General features: G+C 54.3%; 1 protein-coding gene across 2 annotated transcripts in view; it reads right to left on the bottom strand.

Moving 5' to 3' along the window:
• Nucleotides 1-21,211, bottom strand: part of HS1BP3 (HCLS1 binding protein 3) — a 49,120-nt gene that overhangs the window by 21,446 nt on the left and 6,463 nt on the right. The window contains exons 1-4 of one of the 2 annotated variants that reach the window (XM_040224983.1): nucleotides 15,155-15,257; nucleotides 8,805-8,970; nucleotides 3,889-4,096; nucleotides 2,167-2,383 (exon numbers count right to left, since the gene is read on the bottom strand). In XM_040224983.1, the coding sequence (XP_040080917.1) occupies nucleotides 2,167-2,383; nucleotides 3,889-4,096; nucleotides 8,805-8,970; nucleotides 15,155-15,186 (623 nt within the window). In that variant the 5' untranslated portion in view covers nucleotides 15,187-15,257. Of the gene's footprint in view, nucleotides 1-2,166; nucleotides 2,384-3,888; nucleotides 4,097-8,804; nucleotides 8,971-15,154; nucleotides 15,258-21,211 lie in introns of those variants that run through there. The other variant, XM_040224985.1, reaches the window with a different exon arrangement.

Here is a 21,211-nt window from a genome sequence, read left to right as displayed (position 1 = left end):
AATTCCTGGCATTTAATACATTCTCCAAAAAAAAAGTTAGTTGTTATTATTCCCAGTGGAAGCAATAGCACTGACTATTGTCATATTGCTTAAGAAAAGACTGACAGAAGGTCAAAAGACTGGGATTTCTTTCAGGTGCTCAGCTCTCCTCGGATTCAGGAAGGAGGCCCCTGAGTGCAGAGCTGGGGAGGGCACTGGGGGGCTGAAGTGGGGGTCCCTGGACAGTCAGTACCTTGCCCGACAATCTGCTACTGAAGTAAAAGCAGGAAATTAAAGGCAGCCCTTGCCAACCCCAAAGAGCATTTTCCTACCCAAAAAAGGAGCAGCTTTGCTAAGCACGTCCTTCAGCCAAAGGCTGGCACAAACCACGCAAGCCGATCTCAGTCTGACGGCGAGTAATATGCAGTTACTCAGAACAACAAACAGGATGAGTTCAAACAAATACAGCCCAACACGGCCCTCGGGCTGCCCAAGGCTGATAATGAACTTCTCCCAATATGATCTCACTGTCGTTCCCTCAGGGACACTGACTTCCTCCCAGGTCAAGGCCAGCATGAGGGGCTGGGAGGAGGCTGACTCCTGGGCACCAAGGAGCTGCAGGGCCTCCGGCTCTTGTCTCCCATCTCCCTGAGCACCTGGGATCTTCCTCAAGTCTGGCTCCTTGGCCCCGCTAGGCTGGCCTCACGGTGACCCTGTGACCACATGTCCCCATGCACCCACCCTCACTGTCACACAGGAGAGGAAGCCCTGCGGGCAGTGGGCAGAGCTCTCTGGACTGCACTTTTCATGCTGTTCAAGTTGAACTTGCCTCTGCCTCATCTCTCTTTGGCTCTAATTTCTTTCTGGAACAGGACTTGCCAGACGGGCAGAGACAACGTCACCCTGGATCTGCAGTCCAACTCTGCGGAGGCGGAGAGGCAGAAAGACGGGGCCGTGACATCTAAGCCACTTACCCTACATGAGAGCCCCAAGAGACAGGTTGCCATCGCTACCCTGTGCTTCCGCTGCAGAAAACTGGCGGAGAGGGATAAACTGCCAGGACTCCAGCCCAGGCAGTTGGCTCCGAGGTCTCGGACAGGATTCCGAGCTCCATTTGCATCCCAGCACCACTGTTCCCCAGCCCCCTGACCGCGGGCAAGGCATCCGGCCCCTGCAGATGTCAGTCTCTTTAATGTGTCAAGCGACGTGACAACGCCTGCTTGCGGGGCGGGCTGTCAGTGAGATCCCAGAGACAAAGGGCACGGTACACCATCTGGTGCATAGTAGGTGCTCAAAACCAACAGTTCCCACCTTGCTTCTTGCTCATTTCAGCCAAGAAGTGAGGGTCCTGGGGGAGGAAATGATGGTGCTGAGTCTGTCTGGCTCCCTTGTCTCCTTCTGGTTGGGAGGTCCTGCCCACCGCCTCAGCTGGTGCCCGCTGGAGGGGCCTGGGAAGCTGATGTCTTGCTCTCTAGTCTCATCTATCCTGCAGCCCCTCACCCACCTCAGGGGACTCACCATGGGGACTCACGGGCAGCTCACTGATTAGCTAAAGGCAGTCAGAGGGCCAGGAAAGGAGATGGAACAGGAGGGTGCCAGAATCAGGACACCAAGGGGCCTTTAAGACCACAGCTAGCTGTCTCTTCTTCCCCAGTGCACGTGCGTGTGCAAGTGTGTTCACGCATGTGCACACAGAGGGAACCACAGTCTACACAGGGCTTACTCTATCTCTTTCCATCACTCTCAGCACCTTAGGGGTCATCAGTCCCCTCCAGCCTTACCTGGAGGCAGGGCCAAGGTAAACAGCCCCACCTTCAGGGCAGCGGGACCCCGGCCAAGCGAAGCAAGTCACAGGCTCCATGATGAGCTGGACAGAGAACCCAGGCCTCCTGGGCCGGGTTCAGGATGCCTGGGCTGCTGAAGTGTCAGGGTTGGGGTGGCAGCCTGCCAGGCCTCAGTGCAGAATGCTGGGGGCCCACCCTGTGACCAGGGAGGGGCAGGAGATACCTGGGCCCAGCCCCAAAGACCCAGGAGATGTTGAGGATGAACAGAGAGCTAGTCGCCCTGAGTACTCGGCCCCCTCTGGGTGATGATCTAGGGAGATGGGTTTTCTCCAACTCCCAGGAGAGAGGGAGGAGCCTGGAGCAAGCCAGATGGGGGGCGCCCCACCCAGAAGGGGAGACGTACCGCATGATGCCCAGAGGGTCCAGGGCCTCCTCCTCCTCCTCCTCTGAGGATTTCCCTGCATCCCCGTCCTGGTGGCCCAGCGTGGGGAGACCCTCATCTTCCACTTGATCCTGCTGCTGGAAGAAGTCCAAAGCATCCTCGTCCCCTGCTTGGCTATCTGTGTCCAGTACTGAGACATCCCTGCCACTGAGATCCGCGGCCCCGGGGAACCTGGTACCTGTGGAGGGAGACAGAGATGGTGCCTGGCACCTCCTGGCACGCAAGCTCCTGCACCAGCACCCAGGGCTGGAGGCCTCCTGCCGCATCCTGGGACTAGGATGGCAGGTCTGTGTGGGTGAGTGTAGAGGGGGAGGTCAGCAAAGTGTGGGGTGCAGCAGTTACAAGCGGGAGCCTCAGAAGAGAGATAGCAGTTCCTCAACCTCTGCAGCCCGGGGCCTGTTGGGACTACAGACTACAGTCCACAGGCTGATGGGAGACCAGACAGTGTCTGGGGTCCTCATGGAACAGCTCTGGAAACAACGCGCATGTGGTGGGGCACATCGGGGAGCTGTGCCTAGCCAACCACTGATGAGACCTGCTCCGAGGCTCTGGACTATGAACTCCATGAGGTACAGTGAGCAGGTGGAAGATTCCAGAACAAACTGGGACGGCGTCACCACAAACTGGCTTATGTAAGCACTTCTCAAAGCGTGGTCCACCGGCGGGTGTCCACATTGAGGCAACTACAGAAACGGGGAACAAGATCCAGAAACTTGCATAGCACCTTGGAATGCTTGTGTGCGACAGATCGGGAATAAAAATAGTTAGCCCTTCCCCCACCAATGGTTTGAGAAGCATGGGCTTAGAATGCTTGCTTAACTCTATCTATCCAGTTACTGAACAGCGTATTTTTGAAAGCAGTGAACTTCTAAGATATATCACCCTGTGGGTAAAGAACCCATCAACATGCCACAGAGTGCCTGGCACACAGGATGTAACATGTACACTGATTTGACATGTGGAACTAAGTGGTATTGATTATGTCGTATTACGTTATGCTTTGTTATTTTATCAAGACAAATGTAAGATCCCTTGCAAAATCTCATGACCCTTCCGTTTCACAGGGTAAGCATCACACGAAGAACATTTTTACAGGTATGAGCAGCTGCTCAGTCGCATCCAACTCTTTGCAACCTTGTGGACTGTAGCCCACCAAGCTCCTCTGTTCATGGAATTTTATGGCAAGAATACTGGAGTGGGTTACCGTTTGATAGGTATAAATCATTTAAATATTGCAAAAATCTCATGTAAGAGATCCTAATTGTAGCTTCATTTTAGAGATAAGGAAACCGAGGCACAGAGAGGCTAGGAAAGTCAGACCACCTGATCCTGCTTCTCCATAAGTGTGTGTGTGTACGTGTGAAGGGGAGCTCTGGAGGGGGCTGGCCAGGAGGGGAACGGGAGGGGTCAGACTATGGGGAAGGCCCCTGGGTGAGCCCTGTCCAGCACCCAAGCAGTCCGTCCTCCGGGGCTGGGTCCCAGGCCCCTTCCATCCACCACCACGACCCGGGCCCAAATGTGGGGCCATGCAGTGAATGAGGCCCACATGCCTCAACAGCCTGGCCAAGGTCTCTGGGCTGCAGAGGGTGCTGTGGACCACACCCCACCCCCCCCAAAGCCAGGGCAGCGAGGCCTAGTTCTGGGCCAGGGGCCCGTAGGGATTTGGGACAGGGCCTCAGGTACCTAAGAATTCCAGCAGCTCGGGGCTGGCTGCCAGCTCGGCATCCTTGGAGATGCAGCGCAGAATCTCGTCGAACAGGGCCCTCCGCTCCCGGATGTCACCCTCCCCAACAAACAGGACCTTCCTGGGGAGTGGGGGCAGGCTGGCCGTCGGGTAATGACTGCAAAGTTTCTGGTAAAACTCCTCAATGTCGCTGTACTTTTTGGAGACCTGGAATGAGAGGAGCAGGTGGGTTCCTGAGGGAAGAGGGAAAACAGAGGGCTGCGCCCTGCCCCCCAGCCCCAACAGAGATCCCCGCGAGGGCCGGGCTCCTCGGTGGGCCCTCCTCCGGGACCAGATGCCGGTGCCTCCCACCCAACCCTCTGCCCCACGCCCTAAGCCTCCTGATCGACACTGGGCACAAGCCCCGAAGTCCCAGTGGCCCAAAGGAAGGATGCAATCGTGGTGGATTCAGGGCCCTGTCACCGGTCTGGGTAGAGACACTTGATACAGGGACTTGGCCTGCAGGTGACGGGACCTACACCCCCCTTCTGGGCTTCTGTGCATTAGCAGGGTGACCTCACGGTCTGGCCAGCTTTTAGGTCCTCTTCCAGCAACGAGCCACCTTTTCTCTGGGTCATTCTCCTGTGAACTAGCAAGAGCCTTCGACAAAGCCGGTCCTTACAGTGCTTAGATGGTGGAGAACACATATTGCAAGGCTGGTTTCTGGTCCTGGGGCCAGCCAGGACCCCTCTGCACACCGGAACCTCAGGGAGGCAGGCCAGGGCTACTCCTGGTTGTTAGAAGGTGGTCCTCGGCTGTCAGAGTCACCCCGGGTCACTCGGCTTTCTGCGGAGCTGGGGGGTGACTGCTACTGCCTCTCGGCCTCTCCCCGGAACTCCCGCTCCAGCTAAGGGCTCGTCCACGCATCAAGCTCTTGCTGTGTGTTTACTCCGTACAGGGACATCCAGCGTGGTCTCTGTCCCTGAGGTTCCAGGTTTCCAGTTAAGGGAGCAGCTGTAGGACTGGGGATTGGCGCCATCACTGTGGTCTGTGTAAGCCAGTGCAGGCACTCAGAGAAGTCATCCTCTCCACACCACACCCCACAACAGCCCAGTGTCCTCCCTTGTCCCGGACTCCTCTGTGCTCTCCCCACACGTCGGGCCTGTCCCCTCAATTCCTTGGGAGCATTAGGGATGAACACAGATATTACCACTTCTGCTCCCAGACCAGGGCTGTGCGCCCAGCACACACTGAAATGCTGCCGTGGCTGATGGGCTGTGGGGAGGCTGGATGCATTCAGACAAGGGACACCCAGCATTCCGGTCGCGCAGCTCTGTTGGAGCACACAGCCCTGGCTGTCGAGCATGGGCATCAGAGCCCCCAGGCTGGGAGAGTTCCAGATGCTGGCATGTGGCTGGAGCACTGGGAGACTTTAGGAACACCAGCGGGGAGTCATCTGAGACAGGGGACAGTGGCCTGCAGTTGTCATCACAGAGCTTGACTCGGGAGCTTTGCTGAGAACAGCTTTCAAGGAAGGCTTTCAAGGAAAGGTAAGAGCATACTTTCACAAAAGTGACACAGGCTCCAACTCCTGGTGGTTCCCAAAACCTGACTCTTACCAGGTGGGGGTCAGGGGAGAGTGCCCTCTGCAGGCCTGACTGCTCCATGCAGGCCAGGCCACCAGGCCCACCAGGACCCAGGTTCTGGGAGCCAGCTGTGGGTCTCCAGGGCGCTGGTAGTATGGACAGCCTAGGGTACCACCCCATCCCGGGCCCATACTCATCAGTGCTCCAAAGCAAGGGCTGCCACTCCTTTTGAGGAACAGAAAGCAAAATGCTCATTCTTTTTTAAAGCTAAATCATGAAACTTCAAAGAAAGTTCAGGTTTTGGGTTACACCCCCAGATCTCATAGCGGGTAAATGCATGCTTGGCTCCCACAGGTGGTTCAAAATGTTTGAGAGGCAACTCCCTGCACAGCCACCTTTGCACACAGCTACCCACAGGGCAAAGGTATCACTGGTCAGGAGAAAGTGGCACAGGTGTGACCGTGGAGGTGTCAGAGGTGTCCCCACACACCCTGGCTGGGAAGGCCAGCCAGGACCCAGCGTGTCGGCCGGGCCTCTCACGGGCCCCCGAGTGCTGCCTCTCCATCGTGCCCAGGGACTTGGGCCTTAGATATCTCTTCTTTGCTCCCATCTCTGAAAAACATGGGTGCACTAAGCTCCACTGGGGTCAAATCAGATTTGAACCCACCCAGTGGAACAAAGCTGCAAACTACCCAGTGGAACAAAGCAGTTCCTAGATGCTATCACGTTGCACCTTGCTTCTCACCAAGAGCCTGTTTAAGAAGCAAATGAAAAAAATCACACTCTTCAGGCACTTTCCAGGATGTGCTGAATGTCTCTTAATCAAAAAAACTGTGCCATAACTTATCTCTTAGAATCTCGCACGTGAAGTGTTAGTCGCCCAGTTGTGTCTAACTCTTTGCAGCCCCACAGACTATATAGCCTTCCAGGCTCCTCTGCCCTTGGCATTTTCCAGGCAAGAATACTGGAGTAGGGTGTCATTTCCTCCTCCAGGGGATCTTCCAGATGCAGGGATCGAATCCACATCTCTTGCGTCTCCTGCAGGCAGGCAGATTCTTTACCACTAGCAACACCTTTTTGCGCTGAGGCAATCGGGTATTCTCTTGGCTTCATGGACTTGTACACGCAATTCCTTTCCCCAGTTTGAGAGATGTTCTCCACTATCATTTCTTTAAATAAACTCTCTGCTCACTTCTCTTTCTCTCTCCTGCTTCTGGGACACTCAATATCCTAAGGTTGCCTTTCCTAAAAGATTTGGATAATTCTTGTAGAATTTTCTCTCTGTTATTTTGAATCTTAATTCCCTTTCCTCTTCTAACTGTATCATTTCTAGATTTTTATCTTTAAACTTGCTAATTCTCGCTTCCATATGGTCTTCTCTACTTCTAATCCTTTTCTAAATTATGTATTCTTCATCTCACTTCCAGAGTCCTTCGGATCCAGAATTTCTGTTTGGTTTCTTTTTAGAGTTTCAGTCTCTGGGAAAGTATATCTTCTGCTCATTAACTTCATCCCTGAGTTTTCTTATCACTTGTTGCGCTTCTTCATGACAGTCGTTTTGAATTCTCTATTAGGCTGCACTGTTCTGGGTCTTTAAATTTGGTTTCTAGAGAATCATCATTTTCTTGTGTGCCAGTGTTACTGTGATTCTTCATGGTGCTTGATGAGTTCTTCCTTCTGCTGGGACATTTGAAGCATGAAACACCTTTCTTCTTCAGATAAAGCTTTTTCATTTTTTAAAATTTGATTTCTAACAAGTCAGAGGCTTTTACCTTTCCAGGTGAGAGGCTTTTACCTTTCCAGGTGAGAGGCTTTTCTCTTTTTTTCCAGCAGGTGGCGCCACAGCACAAGTTTTTGGTTTTCTGGGCTCCCAAAGCACTGCAGATGGTGACTAGGGCCATGAAATTAAGACTCTTGCTCCTTGAAAGAAAAGCTATGAGAAACATAGACAGCATATTAAAAAGCAGAGACATTACTTTGCTGACAAAGGTCCATCTGGTCAAAGCTATGGTTTTTCCTGTGGTCATGTATGGATTTGAGAGTTGAACTATAAAGAAGCCAGAGTGCCGAAGAACTGATGCTTTTGAACTGTGGTGTTGGAGAAGACTCTTGAGAGTCCCTTGGACTGCAAGGAGATCCAACCAGTCCATCCTAAAGGAAATCAGTCCTGAATATTCATTGGAAGGACTGATGCTGAAGCTGAAGCTCCAATACTTTGGCCACCTCATGTGAAGAACTGACTCGTTGGAAAAGACTCTGATGCTGGGAGGGATGAGGGGCCGGAGGAGACAGGGATGACAGAGGATGAGATGGCTGGATGGCATCACCAACTCGATGGACATGAGTCTGAGTGAACTCCGGGAGTTGGTGATGGACAGGGAGGCCTGGCGTGCTGCAGTCCATGGGGTCACAAAGAGTCGGACACAACTGAGCGACTGAACTGCATTGCCTCTAGTTATACTGGAAGACTGGCACTTTCCAGCCTCCAATGCTCCTGGTGGAGGTGGGCCTGGTGCCCCTGTTGTCACCGCTTGTGCCTCCATGGTTGCTGGTGCCTTGCTGCCATCACTGCCTAGGACACGGAGGTGATGCGCCCTTCCGCTGTCACAGGCTCAGCCTCCCACGGGAGCGGGTTGGGCTGAGGTCACCTGCACTTACGCCATGTCTGGGGTTGTCAGGTTTAGGGATGCCCCCACTGTGGTTGGGGGGTAGGGTGGCTGGAGCTGTGGGCCAGCCTGCACCTGGAGGGATGGGGCTGCAGGCGGCTGATGAGGCCAGGAGGCTGGAGGTGCATGTGCCGCCTCCCTGATGCCACTGGGTTCCGGGGGCTGTGGGCCTGGCCCCCAGGGCTGGGGACCCATGACTACATGCACCGCGTCTACTGTGCCCCCAGCTCCACCTCCTCTGTGTGTTCCGAGCGGCCCACCTCTAGACGGACAGACGTGCGGGACTGCTGTGGGTGTTTACTGGCTCTAGATTGAAGGAGAGAGACCAAGGGAGTGTCGCATCCGCCCTAACGCTGATGGCTCCACCCGCTCTTCACACCACAGGTCAGCTCTGACCTCTCTCCGAACCCTTCCCCTAGGATGGCTTAGGTGCCCCCTCAACACCCCCACAACCCGTGCCCCCGTCCCCTGGGCTCCTGTCTTTTCACAGATCTGTCTCCCCACAGATGGTCAGCATCTGATTCACTGGTGTCCTTACTGCCAATGCACTCTGGCATCCTCCGATTGAGGGCTGGCTAGAGCATTGCTTGCACCCTGCTGCTACCTGAACCCCGGTGGGGGGGCGTGTGTGTCTCCTTGGACCTCTGGACCCTGGGGAGCACCCTGCCAGAGCCCCTAGCTCACCAAGAACTGGACGACGTCCTCGGGCCTGTGCTTGGCCGACTTGAACGCAGCCAGCCGGGTGACCACCAGGATCTGGTACTCCACGTGCCCTGACATCATCTTGCCCCGCACCTCCTGGTGCTGCGGCACGCTCAGGTCCAGGCCCGTGTGGACATTCTGAACTCGCCTGCCAGAAGGAGAGAAGGCAGAGGAAGGTCAGGTTCAAGTCAGCAGGCTTCTCGAGCGAAATGCTGGTAAGTCCTCAGGGGGTCCCGCAGGCCTGGGTGCAAGGCTGCTCCGCTGGGCAAGTCCTCAGGGGTCCAACTCCAGGCTACCCGCCCTATCACATGCCAGCCCCTCCTGAAGCCTGGTTTCCCAGGCCAAGGCCCTGCCTGTGGGTCCCTCAAGAACGAAGGCCTGGTCTCAGCAGGAAAACAGATGACAGCAGAGAAGATGGGGCTGTGGAAACAGCAAATTCTTTGCTCTGACGGTAAAGAATCTGCCTGCAATGCAGGAGACCTGAGTTTGATCCCTGGATCGGGAAGATGCCCTGGAGAAGGAAATGGCAACCCACTCCAGTATTCTTGCCTTTGAAATCCCATGGACAGAGGGGTCTGGCAGGCATTCGTCCATGGGGTTGCAAAGATTCGGACACAACTGAATGACTAATGCAGGCTTTGAGTGGATACTCGGCAAAACGTTACAGCTCTTTGAGAATTTCCAAATGCTACACAAATGCAATGAATTGCACAGTGAGCAAAGAAATTAAGAAATGTTTTCCCTGAGGTAAGAAAAAAGGCTAAATGTATTCCTCTTTCTGGGTGAGGGTATTATGGAGACCTGAGCACATATAACCCAAACAAACACCTAAGACAGGATGCACTGCGCACACCGTTATCAGGGTTCAGACCCACCCTCTGCAGGGCAGGGCTTTCAGAAGACAAGAAAGGGGAGGGCCCAAAGGTTGGGCTGCCAGGGCGACAGCTGGGACATGGCCCTTCCCCGCCCCGAACTCTGTCCCAGTCTGACACGTGACACCCTGCCCCCTGCACTCCTTCCACACAGGTGCCCCCTTTCCACACCGGGCAAGTGATACCATACCACGATGCCATTTGTCACCAGCTGGGAGGACAACCCACCACACAGCCACTTACTACCAAATGTAGCAACCTCTACACCCACGAACATTTTCACAGGGTGGAAGGCAGGGGTCCCCAACCCTGGACCACAGACGGTTACTGGTCCAGGTTAGAGACCTGCCCGCACAACAGGAGGTGAGCAGCCTGCAAGCAAGGGAAGCTTCAACTGTGTTTACAGCTGTGTTTACGCATTACTTCCTGAGCTCTGCCTCCTGTTAGATAGGGGGCAGCATAATAAATGTAATAAATGTAAAGAGACCGAATCATCCCCAAACGATCCCCACCCACCCCCACCCCGCATCCCTGGAAAAACTGTCTTCCACAAAACCAGTCCCTGGTGCCAAAAAGGCTGGGGACTGTTGGTATAGTGAAAGAAAGTGAAAGCACGAATCACTGAGAAAGGCCCCGGGCGAACTTCCCTTCAGGCGAGTGTTAAGTAAGTTCAGCATTCACATGCCACTTGGAAAAACAGATGATCAGCCCTCCTTTCCTTTCGCCAATGACCAGACGAGTGTCCTGGCCTTCCCACCAGGCGCTAAGACCCTCCGCTCCTGGCGCTGTGTGTGGTGTCCCTGAGAGACAGTGTGATGGGCACAGGATGGCAGAGGGGACGAAAGGCAAGAGGCACCCCCGCAGGCTCTGCTGTGGGGACCTCGCCTGTCTAAGGTGCTCCCGCAGCCCTACGGAGGGACACCACTGCTGAGACCCACTTCAAGTCACGGAGTGTTCTGATCACTCAGTCATGTCTGACTCTTTGCGACCCCATGGACCATACAGTCCATGGAATTCTCCAGGCCAGAATACTGGAGTGGGTAGCCTTTCCCTTCTCCGGGGGATCTTCCCAACCCAGGGATCGAACCCGGGTATCCCACACTGCAGGCAGATTCTTTACCAGCTGAGCTATCAGGGAAGCCCAAAGTCAGGGAGTATGTTAGTTGCTCAGTTGTGTCTGACTTTTTGCAACCCCACCGGCTGCAGCCTGCCAGGCTCCTCTGTCTATGGGATTCTCCAGGCAAGAATACTGGAGTAGATTGCCATTTTCTTCTCCAGAGGATCTTCCCAACCCAGGGATTGAACCCTGGTCTCCTGCATTGCAGGCAGATTCTTTACCGTTTGAGCTACAGGGAAGCAGACACAAAAAGGGAGTCACCTGTACTTGGGCTCAGTGGGTCAGAGGTGGAGCCAGGGTTTACTGGAGGCTGCCCCCTGCCTCCCCGCTGACCCGCACCTCCTAACAGTCCCGCTTACTGCTCCGTCTCGGAACACCACACCCAACAGTTTCTCCAGAGCTTCTATCTGTGGATGGCCCCCCATTTCCACTGTACCCCTCATCCTGTCACGCCACCCCAGTTGAGAGGTCCTGCCCCACGGCTGGGATCAGACTCAGCCTGTTCCCCTAAACCCGCCAGTTCTCCAGGTCCTGGGCACCAGAGTCCGGCAGTGGCAGGCCACTGGGATAAACGCACAGACACGCCAACTAAAGCGTTAGTGGCTCAGTTGTGTCCGACTCCTTGTGACCCTCATGGACCGTAGCGCGCTAGGCTCCTCTGTCCATGGGATTCTCCAGGCAGGAATACTGGAGGGGGTTGCCACTCCCTTCTCCAGGGGATCTTCCTGACCTCGGGAACGAACCCCAAGTCTCCTGCACTGTGGTTAGACGTGTTGACTGGTCCCACTTGAAATTCATGGCCACACCCGGCAACCTGCAGCGCTCGGACGGGCAAGCCCAGCTTGAGCTCAGCCTAGGGGGTTCTCCAAGTGTGGTGTTCACTGCAAGAGCCCCACCTGGGAGCTTGTGAGAAAGGCAGATCCAGGCTCTGCTGAATCAATCCTCATGTTAACAAGCCCCCAGGGGACTCTCATGCCCCTGAGCCTAATCCACTCTGTCTCCCATTCTCCTCAGGCCCCCAGGGAAACTTTTTTGTGAAGGGCCAGATAGCAAATATTTTAGGTTTTGCAGGCCACAGGGTCTCCATTACCACCATACCCAACTCAGCCGCTGTAGAGAGAAAGCAGCCACAGACAGTACAATGAGTTCAGTTCAGTCATTCAGTCGTGTCCGACTCTGTGACCCCAAGAACTGCAGCATGCCAGGCCTCCCTGTCCATCACTAACTCCCAGAGTCCACCCAAACCCATGTCCATCGAGTCTGTGATGCCATCCAACCATCTCATCCGCATCAAGTGGTCTAAGTATTGGAGTTTCAGCTTCAACATCAGTCCCTCCAATGAACACCTAAGCCTAATCTCCTTTAGGATGGACTGGTTGGATCTCCTTGCAGTCCAAGGGACTCTCAAGAGTCTTCACCAACACCACAGTTCAAAAGCATCAATTCTTTGGTGCTCAGCCTTCTTTATAGTCCAACTCTCACATCCATACATGACCACTGGAAAAACCATAGCCTTGACTAGATGGACATTTGTTAGCAAAGTAATATCTCTGCTTTTTAATATGCTGTCTAGGTTGGTACATAAACTTGATTTAAAAAGTGAGTGGGGGGCAGGCTTTGGCCCATGGGTGTAGTCTGCCCACCTATAACCCAGACCAAACTTCCTGAACTGTGATGTGCCTTCCCAGTCGTGTCCGACTCTTTGTGATCCCATGGACTGCAGCACCGCAGGCTTCCTTGTCTATCACCAACTTCTGGAGCTTACTCAAACTCATGTCCATTGAGTCGGTGATGCCATCCAACCATCTCATCCTCTGTCATCCCCTTCTCCTCCAGCCTTCAATATTTCCCAGCATCAGGGTCTTTTCCAATGAGTCAGTTCTTCACATCAGGTGGCCAAAGTTTTGGAGTTTCAGCTTCAGCATCAGTCCTTCCAATGAATATTCAGGACTGATCTGCTTTAGGGTGGACTGATTGGATCTCTTTGATGATGTCCAAAGGCTAACTCTCCCTCTCCTCTTACTCCCAAGGTATCTGATGGCACCTCTCTGCTCCTCGAGGCTCTGGGACCCCTGCTCTCTCTCTCTCTCTCTCTCGGTTCTCCAACCTCCCTGGCCACTCCTACTTAGCTTCCCTGGATGGTCCGCAATTCTGCCCCAAGTGCCCACCTTAGACCTCTTCTCTCACTAACCTTCCCCAAGGAGCTCAAATATGTTCAAGGTTTTAAATCCCATCTATGAGCCAGTGGTCCCTCATTCCTCTCTGATCTGGACTCTCCCCTCAAAGCCACACTCTTCCCAGCTGCCTGCCCGACGTCTTCACTTGGCTGTCAGAAAGCTTCTTAACGAACATGTCCAGACCAATGGTGATTTCACCTTCCTAAACCTGCTCCATCCATAGTCTCCTGGGCTGGTCCACTGCAATATCCCTCTTTCAGGAACTCAAGAGAAGTCTTGTAGTCAATCTTGACTCCTCTTTCTTGCTCTAATGGCCCACATCTAATCATCAGCAACCCCCGAAAGCTCAATCTTCAAAACAGAGGTAGAACCCAAACATTTCTAAGCTCTTCTGCCAGCATCAGCTCTCACGTGGATGACTGCCAGAGTCTCCTGAATGGTCTCCTCAGTGCACCCTGCTCGCCTCCCTTCTGCTCAGCACAGAGGCCAAAGGACCTTACTGGACTCCAAAGCAGGTCCCACCATGCCCAGAGCCTCACTCCAGCCTGGGGAGCCTGTCCTGACTGTCCCCTGCCTCCAAGCCCCCAGATATGGTAAAACTCTGCACCACATCACCCAACTCTCTGCTGGCTCACTGCACTGCAGTCACACTGGCCTCCTGGCTGGTGTGCAAACATCTCTCTGCCCCAGGACATTGGTTCCTGTTGTCTCCCCCTGCCTGGTACCCTGTTTCTTAAGATTTCTCTTTCACTTGTCAGGGATCTACCCAGCTGCCACTCTCTATCAGAAAGACACTCCTGGACCACACCATATAAAACAGCATTCACTCCTCCTAGCACCCCATTTCCCTACCACTTTATTTTCCTTTATACCATTTATCATCCCTGGCGCACTATACATTTACCCATCTGCCCCACGAAAGCTCACAGGAGGGACTGTGTGTGGTTCACTATCCTAGAACCGCTTACCTGGCCTTCACCACCAGCACCTGCATTTGTTAAGAAGCCCTGTTCAGGTGGGGCAGAAAGGGAAGCCCCCTCACTCCCTTCCCAGGCTCCCAGCACCAAGCTCACACCCCCACTGGTCTGCCACTGGCCCTGCTCACACCTGCCAACCTCAAACCTCCTATCCGCACAAAATGGAACAGGCTCAGCGAGAGCAGGTGATTCACATGGCACGAGGGAAACCTTTTCTGCCAGCAAGGACAAGACCAGCCACCACGGAGAGGAGACCAAGCAGGTTCTGACATCAGAACCTTAAAGAATTATGCTTTTCTAGACCTGAAGCCACAAGGATGTTCAAATTACAGCCGGAAAAATTTTACATTCATTTATGTAAGAGACTGATGTCTTAGCCTAAGATTTTGTGTAGGGGGAACCAGGGTGGAGTGTGTGGAAACACTTGCAGTGAGTCACTTGATGTGACTAAGGGGGAGACGGTAAAACCACGCCCACCGCAGCCTTCAGCATCCCTCTGGTACTGAATCCCCCAGGCCTGGGTCAGGGACCCTCTGGAGGCCTCTGCGGTAACTGCACTTTTCCTGGGCTACCTGTTAGGCAGCTGCCACCTGTCCCCTCCCCTTCCACTGGAGGACCTGGCTTCACGCACCCCCACCTCGCAGAAGCCGGGTCACACCCTGCCCTGTGTTCCCATGGCAACCTAAAGCCGCGCCCCCCAACCACCACCCCGGCTCAACATCTGTCCTCCGCCCGTTTCCCCTGACGGGCCGCGCCTGGTCTGATTCACCCTGTCCCCAGTGCCGTGCCCCGGACCTGGCACACAGTCAGCGCTGCCAGGATGCATAACTAGATCTTGGAAAAGAAAGGAAGGCAGGTCAGCGGGAAAGGGGTGAGGAGAACCCCCTTTTGACCACCGTGCAGGATCGGCCAATCCAGGCCTTCCAATAGGTCTTGGATGAGTTCGTTACCCTCTAGGGACCACAGTTTCCCCATCTGTAAAACCGGGAAGGGGGGCGGGCGGCCTCTCCCGCAGGGCCGGGGAGCGGCCGAGCCCAGGTCCACGGCCAGCGGCGCTGGGGACGCTGGGCGCCGGGCGGGATCCTCAGGACCCGCCGCCTCCTCCGCCCGGGACACCTAGGGCCGCGGCTCCGGGCCCTCCCGACTCTACGCGGCCCGAGATGCGGCCGGGGCGCGGGGTCTGGCTCACCTGGAGGTGACGAGCACCGCCGGGGACTGCATGACGGCGAGGGGCTCCGGGCGGGGCGTGCGATCACGCGACCGCGGGCGCCGGCGTCGCCGCGTCCCCGCCCCGCCCGCCCCGGATCGGGCTCGGGCTCGGGCTCCTGCCTGGCCCGCCACCTAGTGGCCGCGGCGCTCGGCCGGACGCAGCCGTGATTTTCCAGGCCTTTCTGGAATTCTGGGCGGAGATTCAGGGCTGAGGACCGTGCGCGGGTTGGCGCTGCTGGAGGCCCCAGCCGCGCCGAGCGCGCCCCCGTCCCGAGCCATCCCGAGGGGCGCGCGTCCTGGTTTGGGTCTGATGTCCCGGCGTTGTTAGAGACAGCGCCCCGTTCACTTTTAGGAGTGCCCCAAGCGTCCCGCTTCCGGATGATAAATCATTCGGTTCTGCTTCCTCGGGGAGAGTTTTGGGGAAACAACCCAACCGTGCACAGGGCCCCAAGGATGCTCTGAGAGATGTTTCCAGCGTCAAACGAGGTCAGAGAATCCATCAGACAAAACGAAACACTCTGTGCGGGGTGCTCTAAAGAAACAGCAGTCTGACACACCACCCCCCACCCCCGAGGCCTTCCAGGGGCTTTCCTTAAAGAGGCCAACAGGCCCTTCCCAGCAAAAGCTTCTGAGAACTGGGTTTCTTCTTCCTCATTAAAGAAATGTTCTGAACCTTGTTAAAACTGTAAGGAAGACTTTATTCAAGGCTGTTGCAACAGGAGTCAAGACTTTCCCAATGAGGAGAGTTCAGGCTCAGCCCTGAATACAGCAAGGACAGTGGGACTGGAGCCAGGGGCAGGGGGAGGTCAGTGATGGAGGTACAGGAGGCCAATGGTGAGGATCCTTGCTGAATCCTAGCCTGAAGGCAGACTAGGGGCTTAGAAGACACAAACGGGTGGGAGGTGAGGAACTTGATCAGATACCAAGGGTGATCAGGTATCAAAGGGAGAGAGCCTTTCTCAACTGACTTAGCAGGATTCTTGCTGAGACTGGGCTGGGCAGGCCAGAGACAGGGCAGGCACCAAGGTCAAAGGCCCAGTTGAGAAGAGGGCTCAGAGGAGCCTAAAGTTTGGTCAAGAAGAGGGTCTCTGTCCCCCAAAGTTTCCGTCTTAGAGAGCTGCTAAAACTACCCCAACTCCGCGCTCTCCAGGCACCATCCCCTCCTTTCCTCCTTTCCTAATGACACTCCCTTCCCCATACTGCTCCCTGTCCCCCAGCTCTAAGAGGTGGGGCTTCTGCTGGACTGCATTCTCCCAAAATGCCAGCCTCTCGCCCCTCCTGCACCACCCGGGAACTCTAATCACTAGTGTCCCAGCTCTTTGCAACCACCTGTAAAACACTTGGCTCAGGGCCTGGCTCACAGTGACATCAGAGCCGTGTGTTTGTGTTGCTAAGTGCTAAGTTACTTCAGTCGGGTCCGACTGTTTGTGACCCCATGGGCTGTAGCCCACCCGGCTCCTCTGTCCGTGGGATTTTCCAGGCAAGAATACTGGGATAGGTTGCCTTTTTCTACTCCAGGGGATCTTCGCAACACAGGGATGGAACCCAGGTCTCTTTTGCCTCCTGCATCGGTAGGTGGGTTCCTTACCACTAGTGCCACCTGGGAAGCCTCTGTTGCTCTAACGTTCAGCAACTAAAATGACAGGTCTCTCTGCTTCTGCCACTAGTCAGAGTTCCTCACAAAGCCACTCTCCTCTCTCCGTCATGACCTTTTCATTCATTCATTCAACAGCTATCTACTGGACTGGGTCTCTGTTTGGGGGCGTGGACTTGCTGCCTCCAGCTTCCCCTTTCCTGTCCTCTCTTCAAGGTTCTAGCTCCTTCCTACTGTCTGCTTACTCCCCTTTGTCCACTGAGGGTCTTCAGGGAGCCACAGCTTGATGGGTGATGGGTGTCCCTGTCCTGGCTCCCATGGCCGCGTTTGGGTCCACAGCTGGAGATCCTGACAGGTGAGGTCACAAAACTGTTGGAGCTGAGAGTTATGCTGAGCCTGCGGAGAAGGCAGCCCAGGAGGGTGCAGACTTGAAGCACACACGTCCCAGGGCAAGCACAGGTGGGAGCTGCAAAGAGTGGGACCCTGCACCCCCAGCGGAGCTGGTGGCATGTGGGTCACCCGTGCCTTGCAGGCAAACGAACCTCACCCCTGGCCCCCGGCTTCCCAAGTATGCCCTGAGGGGGTACTTGGCACACCTGGCGCCTGCCGAGAACCGCTGGTTCCCCATGAAAGAGTGAGGCCATCCAGAGAGCAATCCCATTTTCTGCCTCTGTGGGTCCCTCTGTGGCTCCAGCGGATAATTGCATACAATGCATGGAATGTGGAATCTAAATCTGATATTTTCTGCTTCCTGCCTGACTCAAGGAGCCCTTTCCATGGCTGAAGCCGCAGTAACGCAAACCACATTGCAGGGAAGCTGACAGTCCCCCTTCCCACTGCCCAGGGAGGAACGCTCCAGGCCTCAGTCACCCCCTGCCCCAGGGAAGTCACTGCACCTCAGGGCCAGTGGGATAAGTTAGAGGCACCACAGCCCACAAGGAGTCTTATCTGAGCTCTGGCCAACCTTGCCCTGGTTTCTGGTGGGGTGGGACTTCCGAGGACCTGCTGATTTGTCTCTGTTCTCTATAGTGATGCTTTAGCGCTCCAGCGGGGAGCTGGGGACCCCAAGTCGAGCAAGGCCACCACCTTATCTGTCCCTCAGCAAATGCTCCTGGGCACCGCTCTGGGGCTGGGACTTTATACCAGGTCCAGAGGATGCAGAAGACACAGGCTTCCCTGGCAGGGCTTACACGCCAGTCAGGGACCCTTGGAGATGCCAATGCAAGTGCAGGCCCACAGAGCGTAAAGAAGGGCACATAGCCAACTCATCCAGGGGTTGGGGCATACAGGAGTTCTTCCAAGAGGAGGCGGTGCAAGACTCAGGACACGAAAAAGTCAGTTTTGTCTCTTTGAGCCTTGGTTTTCTCATTGGTGAAATGGGCATGATGGAAATGTTTAATCCATAGCACTGCTGTTACTTAAATGAGCTCACCTGTAACTGAAATGAGAGATGTATGGCAGACACTGTAGGTGAGCTAGCCGAAGGCCAGTCATTCCTGTTTGCCTTTTATTACCATAGAGGCTGCAGTCCATGGGGTCACAAACAGTCAGACATGACTGAGCGACTGAACAACAACCGTAAAGGCTAGACAGGTACAGCATTCATGCTGCTAAGGAACCGCAGTTAGATGCTTTGTGACATAATTCTGGCCATATACATGCAAGTGCTGTATGTATATGGGTAAAGGAAAACAAAGGAAACAAAGTAGGTAAGAGCTTTACCATAGCGCCTGGCTCAGTAAATGCTGGCTTTTACAGCTTTCTGATTAAGTCAGTCCTGGTTTAACCCATCCAAAGACTGATCAAACCTGTCCGTCCAGTCTCTTCTATGGAGAGGGTTTACCTTGCTCCGAGAAAGCTCTTTGTACCTTTCCAGTACTGAGTTAAAGAATTTCCTGCCTTAAAGTGTTGCGTCTGTCTGGAACTTCTCTGATGGTCCAGTAGCCAAGATTCCATGCTCCCAATGCAAGGGACCCGGGGTTCCATCCCTGATCAGGGATCTAGATCTTGCATACCTCAACCAAGACCTGGTGCAGCCAAATTAAATAAATAAATAAATAAATTTTAAAAAAAGTGTTGCTGCTGTCACAGTGCTCTTGGGAAATTTCCCTGAACTTGCATTCCCACCAAGGGTATATATTAGAATGCCTACTTGTATCTCCTTTCACCAAGAATGCATTTTACGTTCTTCAGTTTTACTAACCTGAGAAGTAAATAAAAATGGTATTGTTTTAATTTGCAATGATTTGCTGGTGACTTTGGGGATTTTGATGTTGTCATCCTATATTTTTCTAACTCTTTGTGTCCCCAGCGATCAGGATAAGCACTTTGACTGCTGTTGCTATTGCTAAGTCACTTCAGTCGTGTCCGACTCTGTGTGACCCTGTAGAGGGCAGCCTACCAGGCTCCCCTGTCCCTGGGATTCTCCAGGCAAGAACACTGGAGTGGGCTGCCATTTCTTTCTCCAATGGATGAAAGTGAAAAGTGAAAGTGAAGTCGCTCAGCCGTGTCCGACTCTTCGGGACCCCATGGACTGCAGCCCACCAGGCTCCTCCGTCCAGGCAAGAGTACTGGAGTGGGGTGCCATTGCCTTCCCCGAAGCACTTTGACTAGAGCTCTCCAACTCTTTATTCAAGCCAGAAAAAAATGTCTGGGAGGACAGGACCCAGCTGGGGCTCTGCCCTAAATTAAGGTATTCAGAAGTGGATCAGCTACCTAGGAAAGTGGGAAACAAAGGGGCTGCCATGGCCTAAGGCCAAGTCCCAAGTTTTGTAGGCAGCCTCACACTTTGCAGCCTTCAAGCCCAGCCTCCTGAAGATCTCACAGATGTGTTTGCCATGTGGACCAGAGAACCTGAGACAGGCCATCCAGGGTGAGGATACCGGGTCCCCAGGTCAGCTGTGTGATGTTCGACACTCTGCTATGGGAACATGAGACATTCTGGTCCCAGGGTCCTCATCCTCTGGAGTGTCTGCAAGATCTCACATTCTAGACTTTGGGACACATCTTCTGGGTCCTCCAAGCCTGTTCTTGACCTCTGTTAACCCCTATTTTCCCAGGCAAAGAAGACAGTTTGGGTCTCTCTTCATTATGTGACTAGACTAGAAACCCGGGGCTCCTACCTGACAAATTGGAGGACCCGGCATTCCAAATCACTGCACATTCTAAGTGTCACACGTTTTTATTCTAAAAGGAGTTTGTTTCGTTTCAATCTCATGTGTCGACAAAGGTCTCCAAGAAAATCTAATGGAGGCATAGCTTCAGACTATTAATGTTCACGAGATGGGCAAGTGTTTCACTATTAATGTTTCACAAGAGGGGAAATGCCTGGAAGACCACATAGAAGAGACTGGATGGACAGGACTGACTTAACCAGTTAACTTTACAGCTTAACCAGTAAAAGCTGTAAAAGCCAGCATTTACTGAGCCAGGCGCTAAGGTAAAGCTCTTACCTACCTTGTTTCCTTTATCCTTAGGTACACCTGACAGGCAGGAATCTCTGTCTCCATTGAAAGGTGGAGGATAACAAGTTAATTAACGTAAGGTCACAAAACTAGAGCACTATAAAGGTGGTTTGGAAGCCAGTGTTTATCATGACTCCACCCTCTGGTTTCTCTCCTGACCTCAGTGGAGACGTGTGGTACTTGTCCCCTCAACTCCCAGGATACCTTAGAGCTCCAGGTAAGCTGGTTCAGCCTCAGGGTCCCCGTGTAGAGCTTCCTGAGTCTTCTCCCAGACTGGCCTTTGTAAATCTGAGCAGGATGGGGTTCAGCCACACTGTGGTGCTGTTATAACCAGTGACCAGCAGATGGCAGTATCCACCAGCCCGCTGCCATTTGTCCCAACCCCAAAGGAAGGGCCCTGAGAAACCCTTGTGAAACTTCTAGAAAAGAAACGATTCCACTCCCTTCTTCTCAGCCCACCCCGGTGTGGATGCCAGAGCTGTTGCCTGGGGTAACGTGGGGGCAGACAAGACTTGCATGGAGCATGGGAAATGCATCGCAGCCAGAGGAAGCCCAGACCTGGGCATCAGACGGGGCTGAGCTAGAGGCCTGTGAGGATCGTCCCACATCCGCAGCCCCACCCCTAGTCTTTCGGGGGGTACGTGGCCACAGCACATCTCTGGCTGAACAGGAAGCAACAGCTCGGATGCGGTGGTTGGGGTCGTCACCACCCCCAGCCCTCCCAGGGACACCTTCTTTGGGGACACAGGCCCAGGCTGATGCTGCCTCCTCAAAGCTAACCCTCTCCAGCTCTGAATACATTCCAAACCGGGGGGCTGGCCCCTGCCTGGGTCCTTAGCACTGGCCCCCATCCTCACCCACTCCCCACCTCTCACAGGTGGACCCTTGGTGGACATTTGATTATTAGCCTCACCGGGGATCGTTATCAGAGTCTGGGGATCAAAAGCCAAGGGACTTGGGGTCCGAGGTTAGAGGCCAG

The sequence above is a fragment of the Oryx dammah genome, unplaced genomic scaffold (assembly GCF_014754425.2).
Source record: "Oryx dammah isolate SB20612 unplaced genomic scaffold, SCBI_Odam_1.1 HiC_scaffold_25, whole genome shotgun sequence".
NCBI classification, from domain to species: Eukaryota; Metazoa; Chordata; class Mammalia; order Artiodactyla; family Bovidae; genus Oryx; species Oryx dammah.
The sequence above is the reverse complement of the archived record's forward strand: the minus strand, read 5'-3'. Positions and strand labels throughout refer to the sequence as shown.